Source organism: Arachis ipaensis, chromosome B10 (assembly GCF_000816755.2).
Source record: "Arachis ipaensis cultivar K30076 chromosome B10, Araip1.1, whole genome shotgun sequence".
In the NCBI taxonomy this organism is placed as follows: Eukaryota; Viridiplantae; Streptophyta; class Magnoliopsida; order Fabales; family Fabaceae; genus Arachis; species Arachis ipaensis.
The window spans coordinates 123,723,568-123,740,791 of record NC_029794.2 but is presented as its reverse complement, the minus strand read 5'-3'; the positions used below and the strand labels follow the sequence as shown (position 1 = coordinate 123,740,791).

General features: G+C 36.5%; 1 protein-coding gene and 1 long non-coding RNA gene across 3 annotated transcripts in view; one reads left to right on the top strand and one right to left on the bottom strand.

The window, feature by feature from the left end:
• Positions 7,792-11,339, top strand: LOC107624503 (putative disease resistance protein At4g11170). 2 transcript variants are annotated; one of them, XM_016326996.2, is made up of 5 exons: positions 7,792-8,063; positions 8,472-8,978; positions 9,154-10,249; positions 10,344-10,637; positions 10,746-11,339. In XM_016326996.2, exons 2-5 carry the CDS (start codon positions 8,773-8,775, stop codon positions 11,175-11,177), a joined length of 2,028 nt encoding a protein of 675 aa, XP_016182482.1. In that variant the 5' UTR covers positions 7,792-8,063; positions 8,472-8,772; the 3' UTR covers positions 11,178-11,339. The 2 variants fall into 2 exon arrangements, with proteins under 2 accessions (XP_016182482.1, XP_016182481.1); XM_016326995.2 differs by lacking the exon at positions 7,792-8,063 and adding an exon at positions 8,079-8,373.
• LOC110267861 overlaps positions 11,324-17,224 on the bottom strand; it is a 26,723-nt gene continuing 20,822 nt past the window's right edge. Inside the window, exon 2 of the long non-coding RNA XR_002355810.1 lies at positions 11,324-11,699. This is a non-coding gene — a long non-coding RNA (uncharacterized LOC110267861). The remainder of the gene's footprint in view (positions 11,700-17,224) is intronic.

Here is a 17,224-nt window from a genome sequence, read left to right as displayed (position 1 = left end):
TGTTGGCCACTATATAGAGAATTCACCCTACTCACCACCCGGTTGGACTAATAATGATGATCAACTTCAAGACGGGTGTGAAAACAAAGTGTGGGATCCCGGATTACAAGAAGAAGATCAACTTTGGGAGCCCCAAGCTTGTGAAGAACTCCATCAAGACTTGGCTCAATCCATGAAGAATCTTGGGGCACAATGGAGAACCAAGCATTGGTGGAAGTTCCAAGATGAATTCAAGCACAAGCCACCTTGATGAGGAGCTCCCCATAAGTCCAACTTAAGGACAATAAACAAAAGTGCTAGGTGGGAGACAACCCACCATGGTAAATTCTTTTCATTTTTCCTTTTGGACATGTTGATAGAATTAGTTTAATTTCATGTTTTGTTCAGATAGTTGAGTTTAATTGGTAGTTTAGTATGTTAAATAAGGTTTTATGGTATTTTGGTAGCTGTTTGGAGGTTTGGAATGCTTGTATTGATGCAAAAAATAGCAAAAATTTTTGAAAAAACAGAGCACCATCCACGCGTACGCGCACTGCATGCGTACGCGCACTTCAAGCATTTTCGACCATTTACGCGTCTGCGTACATGACGCGCGCGCGTAGATGCTGAAGTTCCACTCCCAGCTAGCAAACCCGAGAGTTAGGCCTTCACTGTGCGAATGTTGAGCCCCCGACCCAACACCATCTGCGCGCGCGTCGATTAGGCCACCGGCACTCTTGGTACTTTTACCAGAGAGTTGTGCCAACTCTGGGCCAACATTAGGCCGCCGGCCTGGCTAGCCATCCACGCAGACGCGCAAGGTACACGTCCGCGCCCATCCCCACATCCCCATCTACGCGTGAGCGCAGAGTACGCGTCCGCGCCTCCCTCTCTATTCCACCACCTGCGCGCGCGCGCCATGTGTGCGTACGCGCGGATTTCTTTCTCCCATCCACTTTTCTTTTCTTCTCCTCTTTCCAATTCTTTCCTTCTCCTTTCTTCTCTCCTTCTCCTACCCCTCATCCAACACTTCCAAACACCATGGATAACCATTTATTTTAGTTAGTTAATTAGTTAGTTGGTTAGTTAATTAGTTAGTTTTAGTTTAGCTTTCATTTTATTTTCTCTCTTTTCATTAAACGTGTTGGATTATTGACTTTGTTTATTATACGTTGCTGCCCTTGTTGCCTAAATGCTAATTTAGCATTAATATTTTTAGATAATCTTTGTTGGATTCTATGATTGAGGTTATATTTTGCTACTTGGTTTTGAGTTTTTCATGCTTACCTTTTGAAAACTACCAAGTGATGAGAATTGCCTTCGAACTTGTAATTCTTTTGAATTGCATGATTTGGCCACCATGTGATTTGAACCGTATTCTTTGATTAGGCAATCTCTTGATGGATGATGTTGAGCATTTACCTTAATGCATTGTATTTCATGATTATATCCATCCATATGTTTGACTTGAATGCTTTCATGCTTCTCTAATGCTTGTCTTACCTTACAAGCTTACTTAAAGCATCTCAAGCACACTAGGATAAGTGACGTGCATGCTTCTTTTGTGACATAGCTCTTTATACTAATGTGTGTTCTAAACCGCGCAATTTAGAATTCACACACCTAATATTTCTTAATGCCACACTAATTCACTCACTCATAGTGATTAATACCTCATTCCAACAATGTATGCTTCCTTGTTTTTATATCTTCTCATCTTATGGTGTTGTATTTTTGTTTTTCATGATAAATGCACCACAAGCAAACATGGAAGCAAGACTAAGAACACGCAGCAATCCGGAGAGTCGCCGTACCCCCTTGCTCATCTTTGAGTGCACCGAGAACGGTGCAAACTTTTAAGTGTGGGGAGGTCATCCGACCGATCGGCGATCTTGGGTGACAAATTTCTAATTCCAATACTTTTGCATTTCATTCTAGGATTTTAGGATTTTTACTTTCATTTTCTTATTTTTGCATATGTATACACAATAAGCTTAGTCAAAATAATGAAATTTTTCAAATAATGAAATTTTTCAAGATTTCTATCTATAGGGCATCTCAATTGATTTGAGTGAAAACTTTTCATAGAACTTGCTTGAATTATATATATTGTGGATCATGTTTTTGAGCTAAGAACACAAGCAAATGAGATTTGAGCCTAATGGTGTGGTTACATCTTATAACCACTTATTTTTCCTTCTTGTGTGCACTATTCTCTTTCTATGATTGTAATCTTTGATTTGTTTGATTCTTTATGTCCATTATTTTGTGTATTCATGCATTTATATGATTGAGGCCATCATTTCATTAGCTCACTTACCCAAATGGCCTTACCTTTTATCTTCCCTTGTTAGCCAAATTTGAGCCTACGCTTAACCCACTTATTCTTTAATTTAGCACAATACTAGCCTTAAAGTGAAAAACAATAAATGTCCTTAATTTGGATCTTTGATTAGCTTAGGCTAGTGTGTGTGACTATCATTCAAGTGTGGGAACCTTGGGACATTGGGTGAATAAAAGGGTAGTTTTGTAATGTTATTGGAAATATTGGGAATTGAGTACATACTCATGTATTGATCAAATGTAAAACCTTATGCATTGAGGTTCTTGTATATAAAAAGAAAAAAAATAAGAAAAACAAAAGAAAAAAAAAGAAAAATAATATGGAAAAGAAAAAAATAGAAAAAGAAAAAAAAGAAGAAGAAAAAAAATAATAAAAAGGGGACAAAATGCCCCAAAGCAAGGTCCAATAAACTCAACGCATAAGTGTTGCGAAATGAAAAAGAAAATGCATGAGTATGTGAAAAAGTGAAGAATGGGTAGTTAGGTTAGAACTTAATTGTATAGGATGTCATAGGTTAGGTGGGAAATCTAAGCTTATCAAAGATTCAAACTTCAAGCTCACTTGACCATATATGCATCCTACCTTGACCCTAACCCAATTACAATCTAAAGAAAAGACCTCATGATACTTGTATACATGCATGAAATGTATGTCGATTGTTAGAAGAAAAACAAATCTTGGAAAGCATGATTAGGGGAGAATTGAGAGAATCGACCCTAAACACTTGAGCGAATAGAGTGCAAACACTACCGGTGAGGGTTTGATGCTCAATTACATGTTTTCACCTATGATCATCTCTTTTCATGCAAGTTTGTAAAAATATTTAATAACTCAATTCAATTGTGGATTAGGCTTGCTAGTCCTTAGCCCTTGTGCATATATACTTCTTGGGAATTGATTTATTTTGACCAAACAATTGCATTCATTTAGATAGTTGCATATAGGTAGATTGCATTTAATTAGTTTCTATTAAATAAATGCCATGCCCTTTGCTTCATTCTTGGTTTAAGCATGAGGACATGCTTGGTTTAAGTGTGGGGAGGTTGATAAACCCCGTTTTGACGGTTTATCCTGTATTGATTTTAAGAGATTTTATCACCTTTTACCCACATTTATTCAATGAAATAGCATGGTTTTGTGATTGTCTCCTTATTTGTGCTTAGATGTGAAAACATACTTTTAGACCCTTAATTTGATGGTTTTAATCTTCCTTTGATTCCACTAGATGCCTTGATATGTTTGCTAGTGATTTCAGATTGAAAAGGGCTAGGAATGGATCAAAGGAGTGAAGAGGAAAGCATGCAAAGTGGAGAAATCATGAAAAGTCAAAGAAGTTGAACTCGCCCATGGACGCATGTTTTTGTAGTTGTAGATTCCTTTAATTCTTGCATTTAATAATGTTTACTTCTATTGCACTTTATGTGTTTGTTGAAATGTCTCTTTTAGTTTTAGTGTAGATTTTGTTCCTCTTGGCCTAGGTAGAGTAATTAGTGACACTTGAATTATCTAATTCCTTTGTTGATTGATAATTGGAGAGATTGCTAATTGGTTTGGAGTGCACTAAAGCTAGTCTTTCCTTGAAAGTTGGCTAGAACTTGTGGCTCAAGTCAATTCATCCACTTGACTTTCCTTTATTTAGTAAGGGTTAACTAAGTGGTAGCAATGAACAATTCTCATCACAATTGAGAAGGATAACTAGGATAGGACTTCCAGTTCTCACACCTTACCAAGAGCCTTTTATAGTTGTTCGTTTACCTTTCTTGCCATTTATAATTCTTGTCTAAAAATCCTAAAAACCCCAAATATAACTCACAACCGATAACAAGACACTTCATTACAATTCCTAGGGAGAACGACTCGAGGTCCAATACTTCGGTTTATAAATTTTAGGGGTTTGTACTAGTGACAAACAACTTTTTGTATGAAAGGATTATTGCTTGGTTTAGAAACTATACTTTACAACGAGATCTCATTAGTGAATTTCTAAACCGTCAAAAATCCGTTCATCATGCGTGAGCATCTTTTCTTTATTTTTTTGTTATTTTAGATATGAATTTATTGAGTTTTTGCTTAGTTTTTAATATTTGGAACCTATTTGGATGCTACTTTGAGGCGCATTGTGGTTTTAATTATTTCAGAAAAATCCGAGCAAGTTTGGCAGAGATCATGCAGAAGAAAAAAGGAAAAATTCATTGCTGTAAAAAAAACTTGATATGAGAGAAATCGTCGGTTAGGAATTTCACAAAATAATTCCATCGAAGTATAGATCCAAACCGAACAAACAACCCTCAATCAAAGTTTAATTTGTTTGTCACTTAAGCAAAGCCAATAAAGCTGAGAGTATTTAAACCTCGGGTCGTCTCTCAAGGAATTGCAGGGAAGTGTGCGTATTATTGGTTATGAGAAAGTATTTTTGGGGTTTTGATAATGATGACCAAGAAATGTAAATAACAAAAAGATAAACTAACAACTAAGAAAGGTATTGGCAAGGAGTGAGAATTGAAATTCCTATCCTCATTATCATCCTCAATTGTGATGGTAATTGTCTTTTACTCTCACTTAGTTAATCTGTAACAATTGAAGGAAAGTCAGGTGAGCAAAATTGACTCTAATCCACAAGTCCTAATCAAAGATTAGTTTTAGTAGAATTCAAGCCAATTAGCAATCTTCAATCACCAATCAACAAAAAAATTTGACAACTCAAAAGTCTCCAATCACTTAACCCAAGTCAAGAGTACAAAATTCTACTCTAAACCCCAACCAAGCATTTTATCAAACACTTGGAAGGCATAAAAGGAAAGCATATTAAAATAACAAGAAAAATAAAATCTACAACTACCCAATGCAAGAAAATAACAATAACAATTCAATTAAACATTAACAAACAAAGAAACATCAAATTGCATTAATGAAAATTGAAATTAACAAGAGTTCATAAACATAAAAGTGACCAAATAAAAAAATAACAAGTAAAACTAAGAGAGCAAAGATGTAGCAACAAGAAATTATAAGGAAAACTAAAATCAAAGCAAGAATTAAACCTAAACCTAAGAGGAATCTAACCTAATCTACCCTAATTCTAAAGAGAAGAGAGAGCTCATCTCTCTAGAATATAACCTAAAGCATGTTTCTAAAACTCTCCTAATTGTTCTCTCCTTGTTCCCTCTTGAATTTGGCCTCTAATAACTTCAGAAATGAGTTGGATATGGGCCTCCTTGAACTCAGAAATCGTCCCCAACGTGTTCCTAATGAGGTTACATGACCATTGCCACGTGTACGCGTGGGTCACGCGTGCGCGTCGATATGATTTTCACAAATTCTCTTTTCTTCATGAATTCTCCACTTTGCATGCTTTTTCTTCATTCCTTCAATTCAATCTTTGCCTTCTAAACATGAAATCACTCAACAAACATATCAAGGCATTGAATGGAATTAAAGTGAATTAGATTTAGCAATTTTAAGGCCTAAAAAGCATGTTTTCACTCTTAAGCACAATTTAGGAGAAATTCATAAAACCATGCTATTTCATTGAATAAATGTAAGAAAAGTTGATAAAATTCACCAAATTCACTACAAGATAAGCCATAAAATTGTGGTTTATCAATCTCTCCACACTTAAACAATAGCATGCCTTCATGCTAAACTCAAGAAAGACAAGAAAGGGGTATCAACATTTATTCAATGCAAACTATCTAAATGCAACCTATCTACATACATGCAACTACTGGGTCAAAATAAATCAATTCCTAAAAATACATGTATAAACATAAGGGCTAAAGCAATCACAATCAAATCAAATCCACAATTGAATTGAGTTCTGAAAAGAATTTACAACTTGCAAGAAAAGAGATGATCATAGGTGAAAATATGTAGTTGAGCAATCAAACCCCTCATCAGGCCACCAAATCCCAAATCCCTAACAATTGTTTTCTTCTCCTCGCTCATGTTTCTGAATTTCTCACTTAACAAATGTGTTGTACACTTAAGGTCTTTGATTTGCTGTAAACAAAGCAAAATTATAGTCAGATATATTTCTATTATATAAAACTGATTTTATCTAAGACATATATTTATTCTTACATTTTTTTCAGCTTGGTTTCTGCCTGCCATTTTTTCTGAAATGAAAAATACACCCATAGATATCAGTCAGATATCACTCAAACATGCATTAATATACAAGGTCAAGCAATATACACCCATGGACAAGCAAATATTAGAACAGTTGCAACTGTTGACTATATTACAGTATATCAGTTCAGAAATATACACCCAACAAATTATGCTATATACACCCAACAAAATACTCAATATACACCCACCAAATCACGCAATATACTCCTAAAAATCAGTTACCAGAAGAACTAGAACAACAAGAACAGTAACACCTAGAACTAAGAAGAACAGAATAACCTAGAAGCAAGAATAACAGTAAAACCTAGAACAAGTAGAACATTAAAAACTGTAAAATGAGACATAGAACAAGAAGAACAGTAAAACCTAGAAGAACGTAGAAGAACAGTAAAACCTAGTTCTTCGTTTTCGAAATGTGAAAAATATACAATATGAGTAAAATAGTAACATAACGTACCTTGAATATTATAACTTCGTTTTTTCTGGAGATTGTTGATCGAGAGTTCTATGTTGTGTTGATGGAGAGTTCTAATCTTCGTGACGAGTCCTATCTCTGCAGTTTGGAATGTTGCTCGAAAACGGACGGTTTGTGTTTTCTTCGAAGGGTTTGGAGAAGTGGAAGAGTGCGCCATTAAGGAGCACTATTTTGCGAAGAGCAACCGTTGAGTGGGGCGCGTGTAGTTTACGTTCCATTCAAAGAGAGATGAGTGCGCGTGTGAATGAAGTGTGGGCTGGGAACTTGTAAAACTTGTAGGGCCTTTTTGCTTGTATGTGTAGCAGACCCGCTTTATTTAATAGTAGTGGTTAATAAGAATTATAAGAAAGGTTCGATTATCCGTTATACTTATTTCGGAATTATTTATAAAAACTTGCGTAGATAGGACTCAACCGGCTGGATCAAACTATTTTGTTTGCATTTAATTCGGTGTGGGATGATAATATATAGGTATTTGTTTTGGTACGACGATAAATTTATATGTATGAGTACAATAAAAATATAGACAAATTAAAATATGACATGTGGATTATGTTTTCCATGTTAATAATTGATTTTTCTTTTTTTAAATACATATCATATCAATAATTTTACTAAATCATCCTTATATTTTAATAAAAATAAAAATAAATTTTATTTAATTTTTATAAAAAGACTTAAATATTTTTTTTGTATCGGATAAAAACAACCCTAATTCTTTAATTTAATCAAAATTCAATTAACTTTAGTTTTATAATTTTAAATTTAAATCAATTTAAAAATCAAAACCAAAATACATTTCATTATTCATATACCCTAAAAAATTGCTTTGTTGATCATGAACCCTAATCTAATCTCTCCTATCTCCTTCGTACCAAAAAAGAAAACTATATCTAAAAAATTGTTCTTCTTTATATACCAATCTACTGATAAAGAGAAACCTCACCCCTAATCTCTGCCGGACAGCGGCAGTATATCCTCAGTTCCTCACCCTCTCTTTTCCTCATCGGACTCTGCCATTGCCCTTCCTCCCCTGATCTCGACTTAGTCATCGATCAATTCAACGCTTCCCGTAGGTCTTACTTTTCTTCGCTTGTGCATCGATGTTTCGCCTTCTGCCCCAACGATTCTCGGGTGATTCTCTTTCCTTCTCTCATTTGATTCTCTGGTGTGCTTTCCAATTCTAGCGGAGCTTACTTGCCACTATGATCCAATGAGATTTTTAGTTTTTCCAAAGATTTAGCATCAAATGAACTTATTCTGATTCTGTTTTTCTAAGCGTTAAAACATAAAACTACCTTACTGCCTTAATATGTTCAATTTTGAGGGATTGAGTCCTGATGAATTGTTTAGTTTTGGAAATGTTTTTCTTAGCCTTACTGCCTTAGTTTTTCTCAGCCTTACTGTTTTGATCTTCATCGTTTGTCTCCAACTTAATTAGATTGTACACAATTTTATCGTTACAATTTTCATTCGATTTCTCCTTAGTTTCTTGTCTCACCTAGGTCCTGTCATTTATATGTATGTTTGTTGATGAAGCAGATACTTGTGTGATCTTCGATAATTTTTGCAAGGAAGAGGATATGGCTGCGCATGCTTCTTCTGAGATTATTAAGTATGATGTCTTCCTCAACTTCAGAGGCACAGACACTCGCCGTGGTTTTCTCAGCAATCTGCGCAAGGCTTTAGAGGACAAGCACATCAAGACATACGTGGATTACATGCTTAGAGAAGGAACTGAAATATCACACTCACTCCTTGCAGCCATTGAACAATCAGAAATTGCTTTGATCATATTCTTTATGCTTCTTCCAAATGGTGTTTGGAAGAACTAGCCAAAATAATGGAATGCAGGAAACAAAATGGTCAAATTCTAATACCTATTTTCCATAAGGTAGACCCATCATGGGTGCGCCACGAAAAGGAAAGTTATCACCACGCCCTTGCTAATCATGAGGTGAGGTTTGCAGACAGGGTGCAAATTTGGAGAGAAGCTCTCAAGGAAGCTGCCAATTTGTCTGGATTTCATTCACCGTCATCAAGCTTCCGGTCAGCAATCTTTTTTTCATAGATTATTTTGTTTCTTCTGTTACACTATTAGATTAGGGTATATTTTGATAAATGAGATTTTAGTGGAAGGGATAAATCCATTCTCACACTATGAAACTAAACAATACAACAGCAACAACAATACTAATAATTTTGCCTTGTATTCATTATGCAGGAATGATGCTGATCTTGTTGATGAAATTGTCAAACGTGTCTTACAAAGGTTAAACCAATCACCCCAAGGTGATTTGCAGGGTCTTGTTGGAATTCATGGACCAATTGAAAAGCTAATTTCGTTGTGCACGGAATCTAAAGCTGTTATTATTGGCCTTTGGGGCATGGGCAGTGTTGGTAAGACAACTCTTGCGAATGCAGTTTTCAATAGATTGTGTGATGGATTTGAAGGATTTTGCTTTTTGAACAATGTAAGAGAAAGAGCTGAGAAATATGGTATAGATCATTTGAAGACAGAACTTCTTTCCAAACTGCTAAAGGAAAAAGATGCAAGTCCCTTTGTCACGACTGGCGGGATAACTAATTTTTCCAAGAAAAGACTTAGTCGAACAAAGGTTCTTGTTGTTCTTGATGATGTCAATGATTCAGACCAAATGGAAGATTTATGTGGAGGACATGCATGGTTTGGGGAAAGTAGCAGAATCATAATGACAACAAGAGATAAGCATGTCCTTGTTAAGGCGGGCGCTAATCATATTCATCAAGTTAAGACATTGAATTCTGATGATTCCCTTAAGCTTTTCAGCCTGAATGCCTTCAAGCAAAACTGCATTATAAAAGCAGAACAAGTTGAGTTGTCCAAGAGAGTGCTTAACTATTGCAAAGGCCTTCCCTTAGCAATAAAAATCTTGGGTTCCTTCCTTAAAAGAAAAACTCAACAAGAGTGGGAAAGTGAACTGGCCAAACTTGAAAAGATGCCTGATGAAAAAATCCAAAGTATATTGCGATTGAGTTATAATGAATTAGATCGTAATGATTGGAATATATTTTTGGAACTTGCATGTTTTTTTGATACAAATACAGAAGACGAGCAGCTAAAATCTCTTCTTGATCGCTGTGGATACACAACTACTATCGGGTTGACAAATCTTTGTAATAATGCTCTTATTTCCATTTCAAACAATTGTGTGTCAATGCATGACTTAGTTCGAGAAATGGGCCGTGAAATTGTTCGTGAAGAATGTCTAAATGATCCAGGAAAACGCAGTAGACTATGGGATTCTTGTGATACCTATGAAGTACTGAAATATAATAAGGTAAGCATATGATGATTACCTAGATTGTAATTTTGTCACATTTATTTTTGTGGAAGTTTGATATATATTTAATTTTGACATACATACTATGCAGAGAACTCAAGCTATTCAAAGTATCACATTAAACATGTCTGAAATTGATATGATAAGATTGCACCCTGAGACATTTGAAAGAATGCCAGAACTGAAGCTTGTTAGATTTCATGCAGCCAATTCCAAAAACAAGTTGTGTGCTCCAGAAGGTATTACATCCCTGCCAGAGAAGTTAAGGTATTTTCATTGGGATGAGTTTCCTTTGAAATCTTTGCCATCTTCTTTTGGTGCTGAGAGATTTGTTGAAATCATAATGCCCAATAGTGGATTGCAAATGCTTTGGGAAGGTGAACAGGTATGGAAACTATTGTTTTTCATTTATATTTCCAACAAGATTGTGAAATTAATTTGATGCCACACACATGCATACCTACCTTTTAATTGGTTAATTCGTTAATTTCAGAATCTTGTAAATATAAGGAAAGTGGATCTTGATGGTTCATCAAGCCTAATGGAGCTCCCAGATTTATCAAAAGCTTCAAATCTTAGAGAAGTGAGTATCCCTGGTTGCAAGAGTCTGTGTCAAGTTCCTCCATCTGCTGTATGTTCCCAGAAGCTGAAATACCTGAAAGTGAGCAACTGTGAGAGCCTTGAATCCATAGCAGAGCTTCCAACATTGGTTATGTACGTAATTGCTCGCAACTGCTGCTCGCTACACACTGTATCTGTATCTGCTTTGGATTCTGTGGCCAAAGAACCGATCCAGCAGCAGCAATTTGAGGATATAACCTTCAATTTCACCAGCCGCAATTTTTTTTTCCCCAACATTATTTTTTGTGTTGTAGAACCCTTTTTCTTTTCTTGCCCCTTAGTGGTGAATTTCAAATTCTGTTAGTGGTCATGTTCTGCTGTATCTGATACATCTTAATTTTAGATCCATAAATAGCTGTAAAGAATGGCATCAACATTTGATAAATACTTATGGAAAAGACTTAGATTGGCACTTCTTAAGGGTAAGTGGAATACTTGCAATAATATATAACATAACAAGACATTCTTTGATTCTACCTATATTCTATAATAACTTTGCTTTACATGTTACTTACAAAATCCAGAGGGTTCAAAGGTTTACCATTTCCTTCGATCTTGGCCCCAAAGATTAAATAAATGATATCTCACTATAGCAATATAGCTTTTTTATCTTATCCTACTTACTCAAAATGAGTATATACAGAGAAAAAAATGAGATAAGCAGCAGGAACAAAATCGGTTATCTGCAGTTATGTCTTGTGTTGAACACTTGAATTCCTCCTGACCTGCAATGAGTGATGATTAGTATGGATCACACCAGTCTAAGCAACATAGCCTCCCCCAAACAACTGATTCTTGTTAAATAATTGCACTCCAAATCTGCTTCCTGATACAAAAACCAATTAAATTATGCATCTTAGTAATGAACTAGACTAGGGTGACAATTTTCATCTAAAATCCATAGTAACTCTGCTAAGGGCAAAGGTTCTCTCTATAGTTCACTGATGCGTGAGCATCTTATCTATCTTTTCCTTGTGAATTTGCACTTGAATTGCTAAGTTTAATCAAAATTTAAATATCTTTTGGCCACTATGGATACTACTTTGAGTTGTGCACAATTCTATTTATTTCAGGTAGCATTCGGATGAAACCGAATTTTGTAGCAGAAAAGGAAGAAAGCGAATGATGCTGTCAATCCTGACCTCCTTGCACTCAAACAGAAATAACTCGAGTTACAGAAGTCTAATTGACATGATTCTAGCGGCGTTGGAAAGCTAACTTCCATAGCTTTCCAACAATATATAATAGTGCACTCTTCTCTTCTAGCAATCTCTGCCTTCTCCACATTGAACTTGGCCTCTGCCAAGTTCAGCGTGGAACTTGAAAGCTCCTAGGGAAGCACACGCCACATCCCACGCTGAACTTGGGTAAAGCCAAGTTCAGCATGGACTCAAAGGGACACGCTAAAAACCACACTGCCTTCTCCACGCTGAAGCTGAACTTGGGAAAAGCCAAGTTCAGCGTGGATCCTCAATATCAAAGTGGTCCCAAGCTTTCATACAAGCTGCGCATGAAGACAAATTAATTTTGATTAAATTTGTATTTTATTTTAAAATAGGAAAATATATTATTTTAGTTTTAGGAAATATATTTTACATTAATTAGAATTAGATATAAAAGGGAAAAGAATAAGCCCTTCGTAATCTCTTCTCTTACACCTCATTCCGCAATTTACAGTTTTACGAATCCTTATTTTTTCTCTGAACCATGAGCAACTAAACCTCCACTGTTAAAGTTAGGAGCTCTGTCTATTGTATGGATTGATACTATTATTTTTCTATTTTAATTCATGTCTTGATTTATATTTCAAGAATTATTTTCGTTCTTTATCTTATGAATTTGGGTGGAATAGAAGTATAACCCTTGTTCTAATTGAGTTCTTGTATAACTTGGAAAAGCTCTTTACTTAAACAACAGCTTGAAAACAATTTCTCCTAAATTCTAATTATCTGGACTTAACGGGACACGTGACATATAATCCTCTTATATTTGCGTAATTAGGGTTTTTGTGGCATATAAACTAGAATTAAACTTCACCCTCTAATTGGAATTAAGTGATCAAGAAATTGGCGGTTGATGAATTTTAGAGGAGACTAAAAAGGTCTAAGGAATTAGGGTTTAGTCACATATAGTTTACCATGAATTAAATCTTGCATGATTAAAATAGTTAGTAAGAAAAGTCAATTCGGAAAATAGATATCTCTGAAGCCTTAACTGTTTCTCCATATATTATTCTCATCAATTTACTGCTTGCTATTTTAATTTCTGAATTACTGTTTAATTCTTTTGAACCTTCAAACACCATTTTCTGTTTGTCTGACTAAGCAAATCACTTGACCATTGTTGCTTAATCCATCAATCATCGTGAGATCGACCCTCATTCACATGAGGTACTACTTGGTACGACCCGATGCACTTGCCGGTTAGTTTGTGGACTCTAAATTCCGCACCAAGTTTTTGGCACCGTTGCCGGGGATTGACTGTGATTCACAACTATCAGTTGTTTGATTGCTTAGATTAGATAATTTTTTTAATTAATTTTATTTTACTATTATTAATTTTTAATTCCCAAGTTTTTCTTTTCCTTGTTTTTCGTTTCCCATTCCCTTGTCCCGTGCATTCTTTTTGCTTCCTTTTATATTTTTTATTTTTTTCAAAACTTTCGTTGGTGTTACCTAGTAAATTTTATTTTACTTTTCTTGTTCAATTTTTTTTCATTTATTTCGAAATTTTTAGCTTAATATTATTTATAATTTTCGAAATTTGCTTATCTTAATCAGTTAGCTGTTTATTTTTTTTTTTTTCACAGGTTACTTCACAGTTAATTCTCTACACTCTGACGTAGAGAATCCCAATTTTTTTCTTATTTTCTGTCTGTTTATGAGCAGGAACAGGGACAAGGAACCTCTGTTAGACTTTGATCCTGAACCTAAAAGGACTTTGAAGCGGCGTTTGCAACAAGCAAGACTTTACAAGGCTACAGAGTCCACTATGGATCATAATAATGTTGTTAATACCAATGTGGCAAATCTAGTTGGGAATGAGTAACCTAGAAGAGTGCTTGGCTCTTACACTGCTCCTAATGCAGACCTTTATGGCAAAAGTATTATGGTGCTTCCAATAGCTGCAAATAATTTTGAACTGAAGCCACAGCTAGTTACTCTTGTGCAACAAAATTGTCAATATCATGGACTCCCTTAGGAAGATCCAAATTAGTTTATTTTTTATTTTCTGTAGATTTGTTACACTGTGAAGACCAATGGAGTGAATCCCGAGGTATACAAACTCATGCTCTTCCCATTTGCTTTGAGAGACAGAGCAAAACTATGGTTAGATTCTCAACCCAAGGAGAGTCTGGATACTTGGGACAAGGTTGTCACTAGATTTCTAACTAAATTTTTCCCACCTTAAAAGCTTACTGAGCTATGGGTGGAGGTTCAGACTTTTAAACAGAAAGATGGTGAAACCCTTTATGAAGCTTGGGAAAGATTCAAGCTACTGACTAGACAATGCCCTCCAGATATGTTCTCTAGATGGACTCAGCTGGATATCTTTTATGAGGGCATATGTGAGATATCCAAGATGCACTTGGATAATTCTGCAGGTGGTTCTTTGCACATGAAGAAGACACCAGAGGAGACTATTGAGCTTATTGAGTTGGTTGCTAACAACCAATACTTATATTCCTCCAATAGGAATCCTTTGCACTCTGAGACCTCTCAAAAGAGAGGCGTGTTGGAAGTGGAAGCTGTTAATACTCTTCTTGCTCAGAACAAGTTTTTGTCTCTGCAAATAAATCTGATTACTCAACGGTTGAGTGGAATGCAAAGTTCAGCTGTCAACACTCAGAATGCCCCCCAAGAAGCCTCTTATGACATGACAGGTAATTTTATGCAAAATGAAAATTATGATTATGCTCAATTTTCTTCTGAACAGGTCAATTACATGGGGAGTGCCCCTAGAAATCCCAATAATGATCCCTATTCTAAGACCTACAAACAGGGGTGGAGAAATCACCCAAATTTTGGGTGGAGATAGCAACCTCAGAGGCCACAAATTTTAATAATAATTCTCAGGGTAGTTTTCAATAGAATAATTTTAATAACCACCAATTTCAGTCATCTCAGCAAGAAACTTCTCAGTCCCAGCAAAACAATGATTTGGAAGCAATATTGGCAAGTTTTAGACAGAAAATCAGAGCATCAATCAAGAACTTAGAGATTCAGATGGGTCAATTAGCCACAAAAGTTAATGAAATTGATCAGAGGACCACTAATAGCCTTCCTGGTAACACAATTTCAAATCCAAGAGAGGAATGCAAGGCTATCACCTTGATAAGTGGACAAGTGGCAAGTACGGAAGCACAAGTTAATGAGGAGCCAGTTGAAAAGGAAGCTCCAGAGGAGAAGAAGGAAGAAGTAGAGCACGTCCCTCCAAAGCGTGCGGACAACCCATTCCCAGACTCTCTTGACACTTATCCTACATTGCCAAAGGCTCCTGAGTACAAGCCTAAAATGCCATATCCTCAGAGACTTCAAAAGGAGACCAAGGACAAACAATTTTTAAATTTCTTGGAAGTCTTTAGAAAGTTGCAAATCAATATTCTTATTGCTGAGGTTTTAGAGCAAATGCCTCTCTATGTCAAGTTCATGAAGGAGCTGTTGTCAAAGAAGAAGCCTTTAAAGGGAGATGAGACATTGGTCCTGACTAAGGAATGTAGTGCCATCATTCAGAATAACTTACCACGGAAGATGTCGGATCCAGAGAGCTTTCAAATTTCATGCACCATTGGGAGCACAACCTTTGAGAAAGCATTATGTGATCTGGGAGCAAGCATCAATTTAATGCTCTTGTCTGTGATGAAGAAGCTGCAAATCTAAGAGGCACAACCCACAAAGATAGCATTACAGATGGTAGACAAATCTATGAAGCCTGCATACGGATTAGTGGAGAATATCTTGGTCAAAGTGGGTAAGTTCTTTCTCCCAGCAGATTTTGTGATTCTTGACACGGGAGAGGATGAGAATGCCTCTATAATTCTAGGAAGACCATTCCTAGCCACTGGGAGAGCTCTAATCGATGTAGAGGTGGGTGAATTAGTGCTTAGAGTGCATAATGAGCAACTGGTCTTTCATGTCTTCAAAGATATACATTCAGCAGGTGAAGAAGAGAGGTACATGCAGACTGGGCTTCTTACTCCAAACTTTCAAGAACCCCCTGATGATGCACAGCAGAATTTGCAGCTCAAACCTCCTTTAGTAACAATCAATAAAATTCCTCCTGACATCAAACCTGAGTTTGGTGTCGGGAATGCATCTTCCATCAAGGAGGAGGTCCCCAAAAAGAAGAAAGTACTCAGGGGATGGAGAAACAAAAAGATCCCCACTGAAGGTTTCTCCCCAGGAATGAAGGTGGTGTTAACTAGCAATCCAGTGTGGACTTATACAGTAAACAGAATCCTCTCTCTGGAGCATATTGAGCTACGTTATGGGGACACAGGAAAGAAATTCACAGTGAGGGGTGAAGAGCTGAGCCCTTATGATCCTCCTCCTTAGAGGAGCTGACCGTCAAGCTAGTGACGGTAAAGAAGCGCTTGTCGGGAGGCAACTCGATAATTTCGTATCCTTAGTTATTTTTCCGTTGCGTTGATTATATTATTTGTTTGATTTTTATTGAGTTTTTACTGTCTTCCTTTGTTTTATGTATGCTTGATCATGCAGAATTTTTAGAACAGGAACCAGACACTTAGAAAAATTTTTGAACACTCTAGAAGATGTTGAGTCTGCCAACTCCACGCTGAACTTGGAATTTTCCAAGTTTAACATGGAGTATGCGTAATAGCTGGACAAAAAGCACCATAAAGTCTACGCTGAACTTAGAATTTTCCAAATTCAGCGTGAAAAACGACGTAAATAGGGGGAGATTAGCCAAAAACCCACGCTGAACTTGAAATACCTCAAATTCAGCGTGGGATGTGCGTAGCAATTGGGAGTTCACTTCGGGAGGCTCCACACTGAACTTGGCTCCTTCTAAGTTCAGCGTGGAGAGAAGGCATGCATTCCAGGGCTTTCACGCTGAACCCACCCACTTCCAAGTTCGACGTGAAGTAACACATCCACGCCAAATCCTTATTCTTCGCCAAATCCACACACAATCTCCTATTCCCATGACCAAATCCCCATCATATTTGCCCCCACCTTTCCTGATTCTCTCCATTCATATTACCCCAATCCCGTCCCACAGCTGTCACCCGTGCCAAGCCCTGCAACCCTCCCTTCCTACCATTCCATACATATACTACCCCCTATATATATACACACGTTTCCCCTCCCCCTTATATATACTAGCGGC

Excerpts from the sequence above, each read along its gene's own strand:
- LOC107624503 (XM_016326996.2), top strand. The coding sequence starts at position 8,773 with ATGGAATGCAGGAAACAAAATGGTCAAATTCTAATACCTATTTTCCAT. Across the intron at positions 8,979-9,153 it reads TCACCGTCATCAAGCTTCCG|GAATGATGCTGATCTTGTTG; the intron begins GTCAGCAATCTT and ends TTCATTATGCAG. Across the intron at positions 10,638-10,745 it reads TGCTTTGGGAAGGTGAACAG|AATCTTGTAAATATAAGGAA; the intron begins GTATGGAAACTA and ends CGTTAATTTCAG.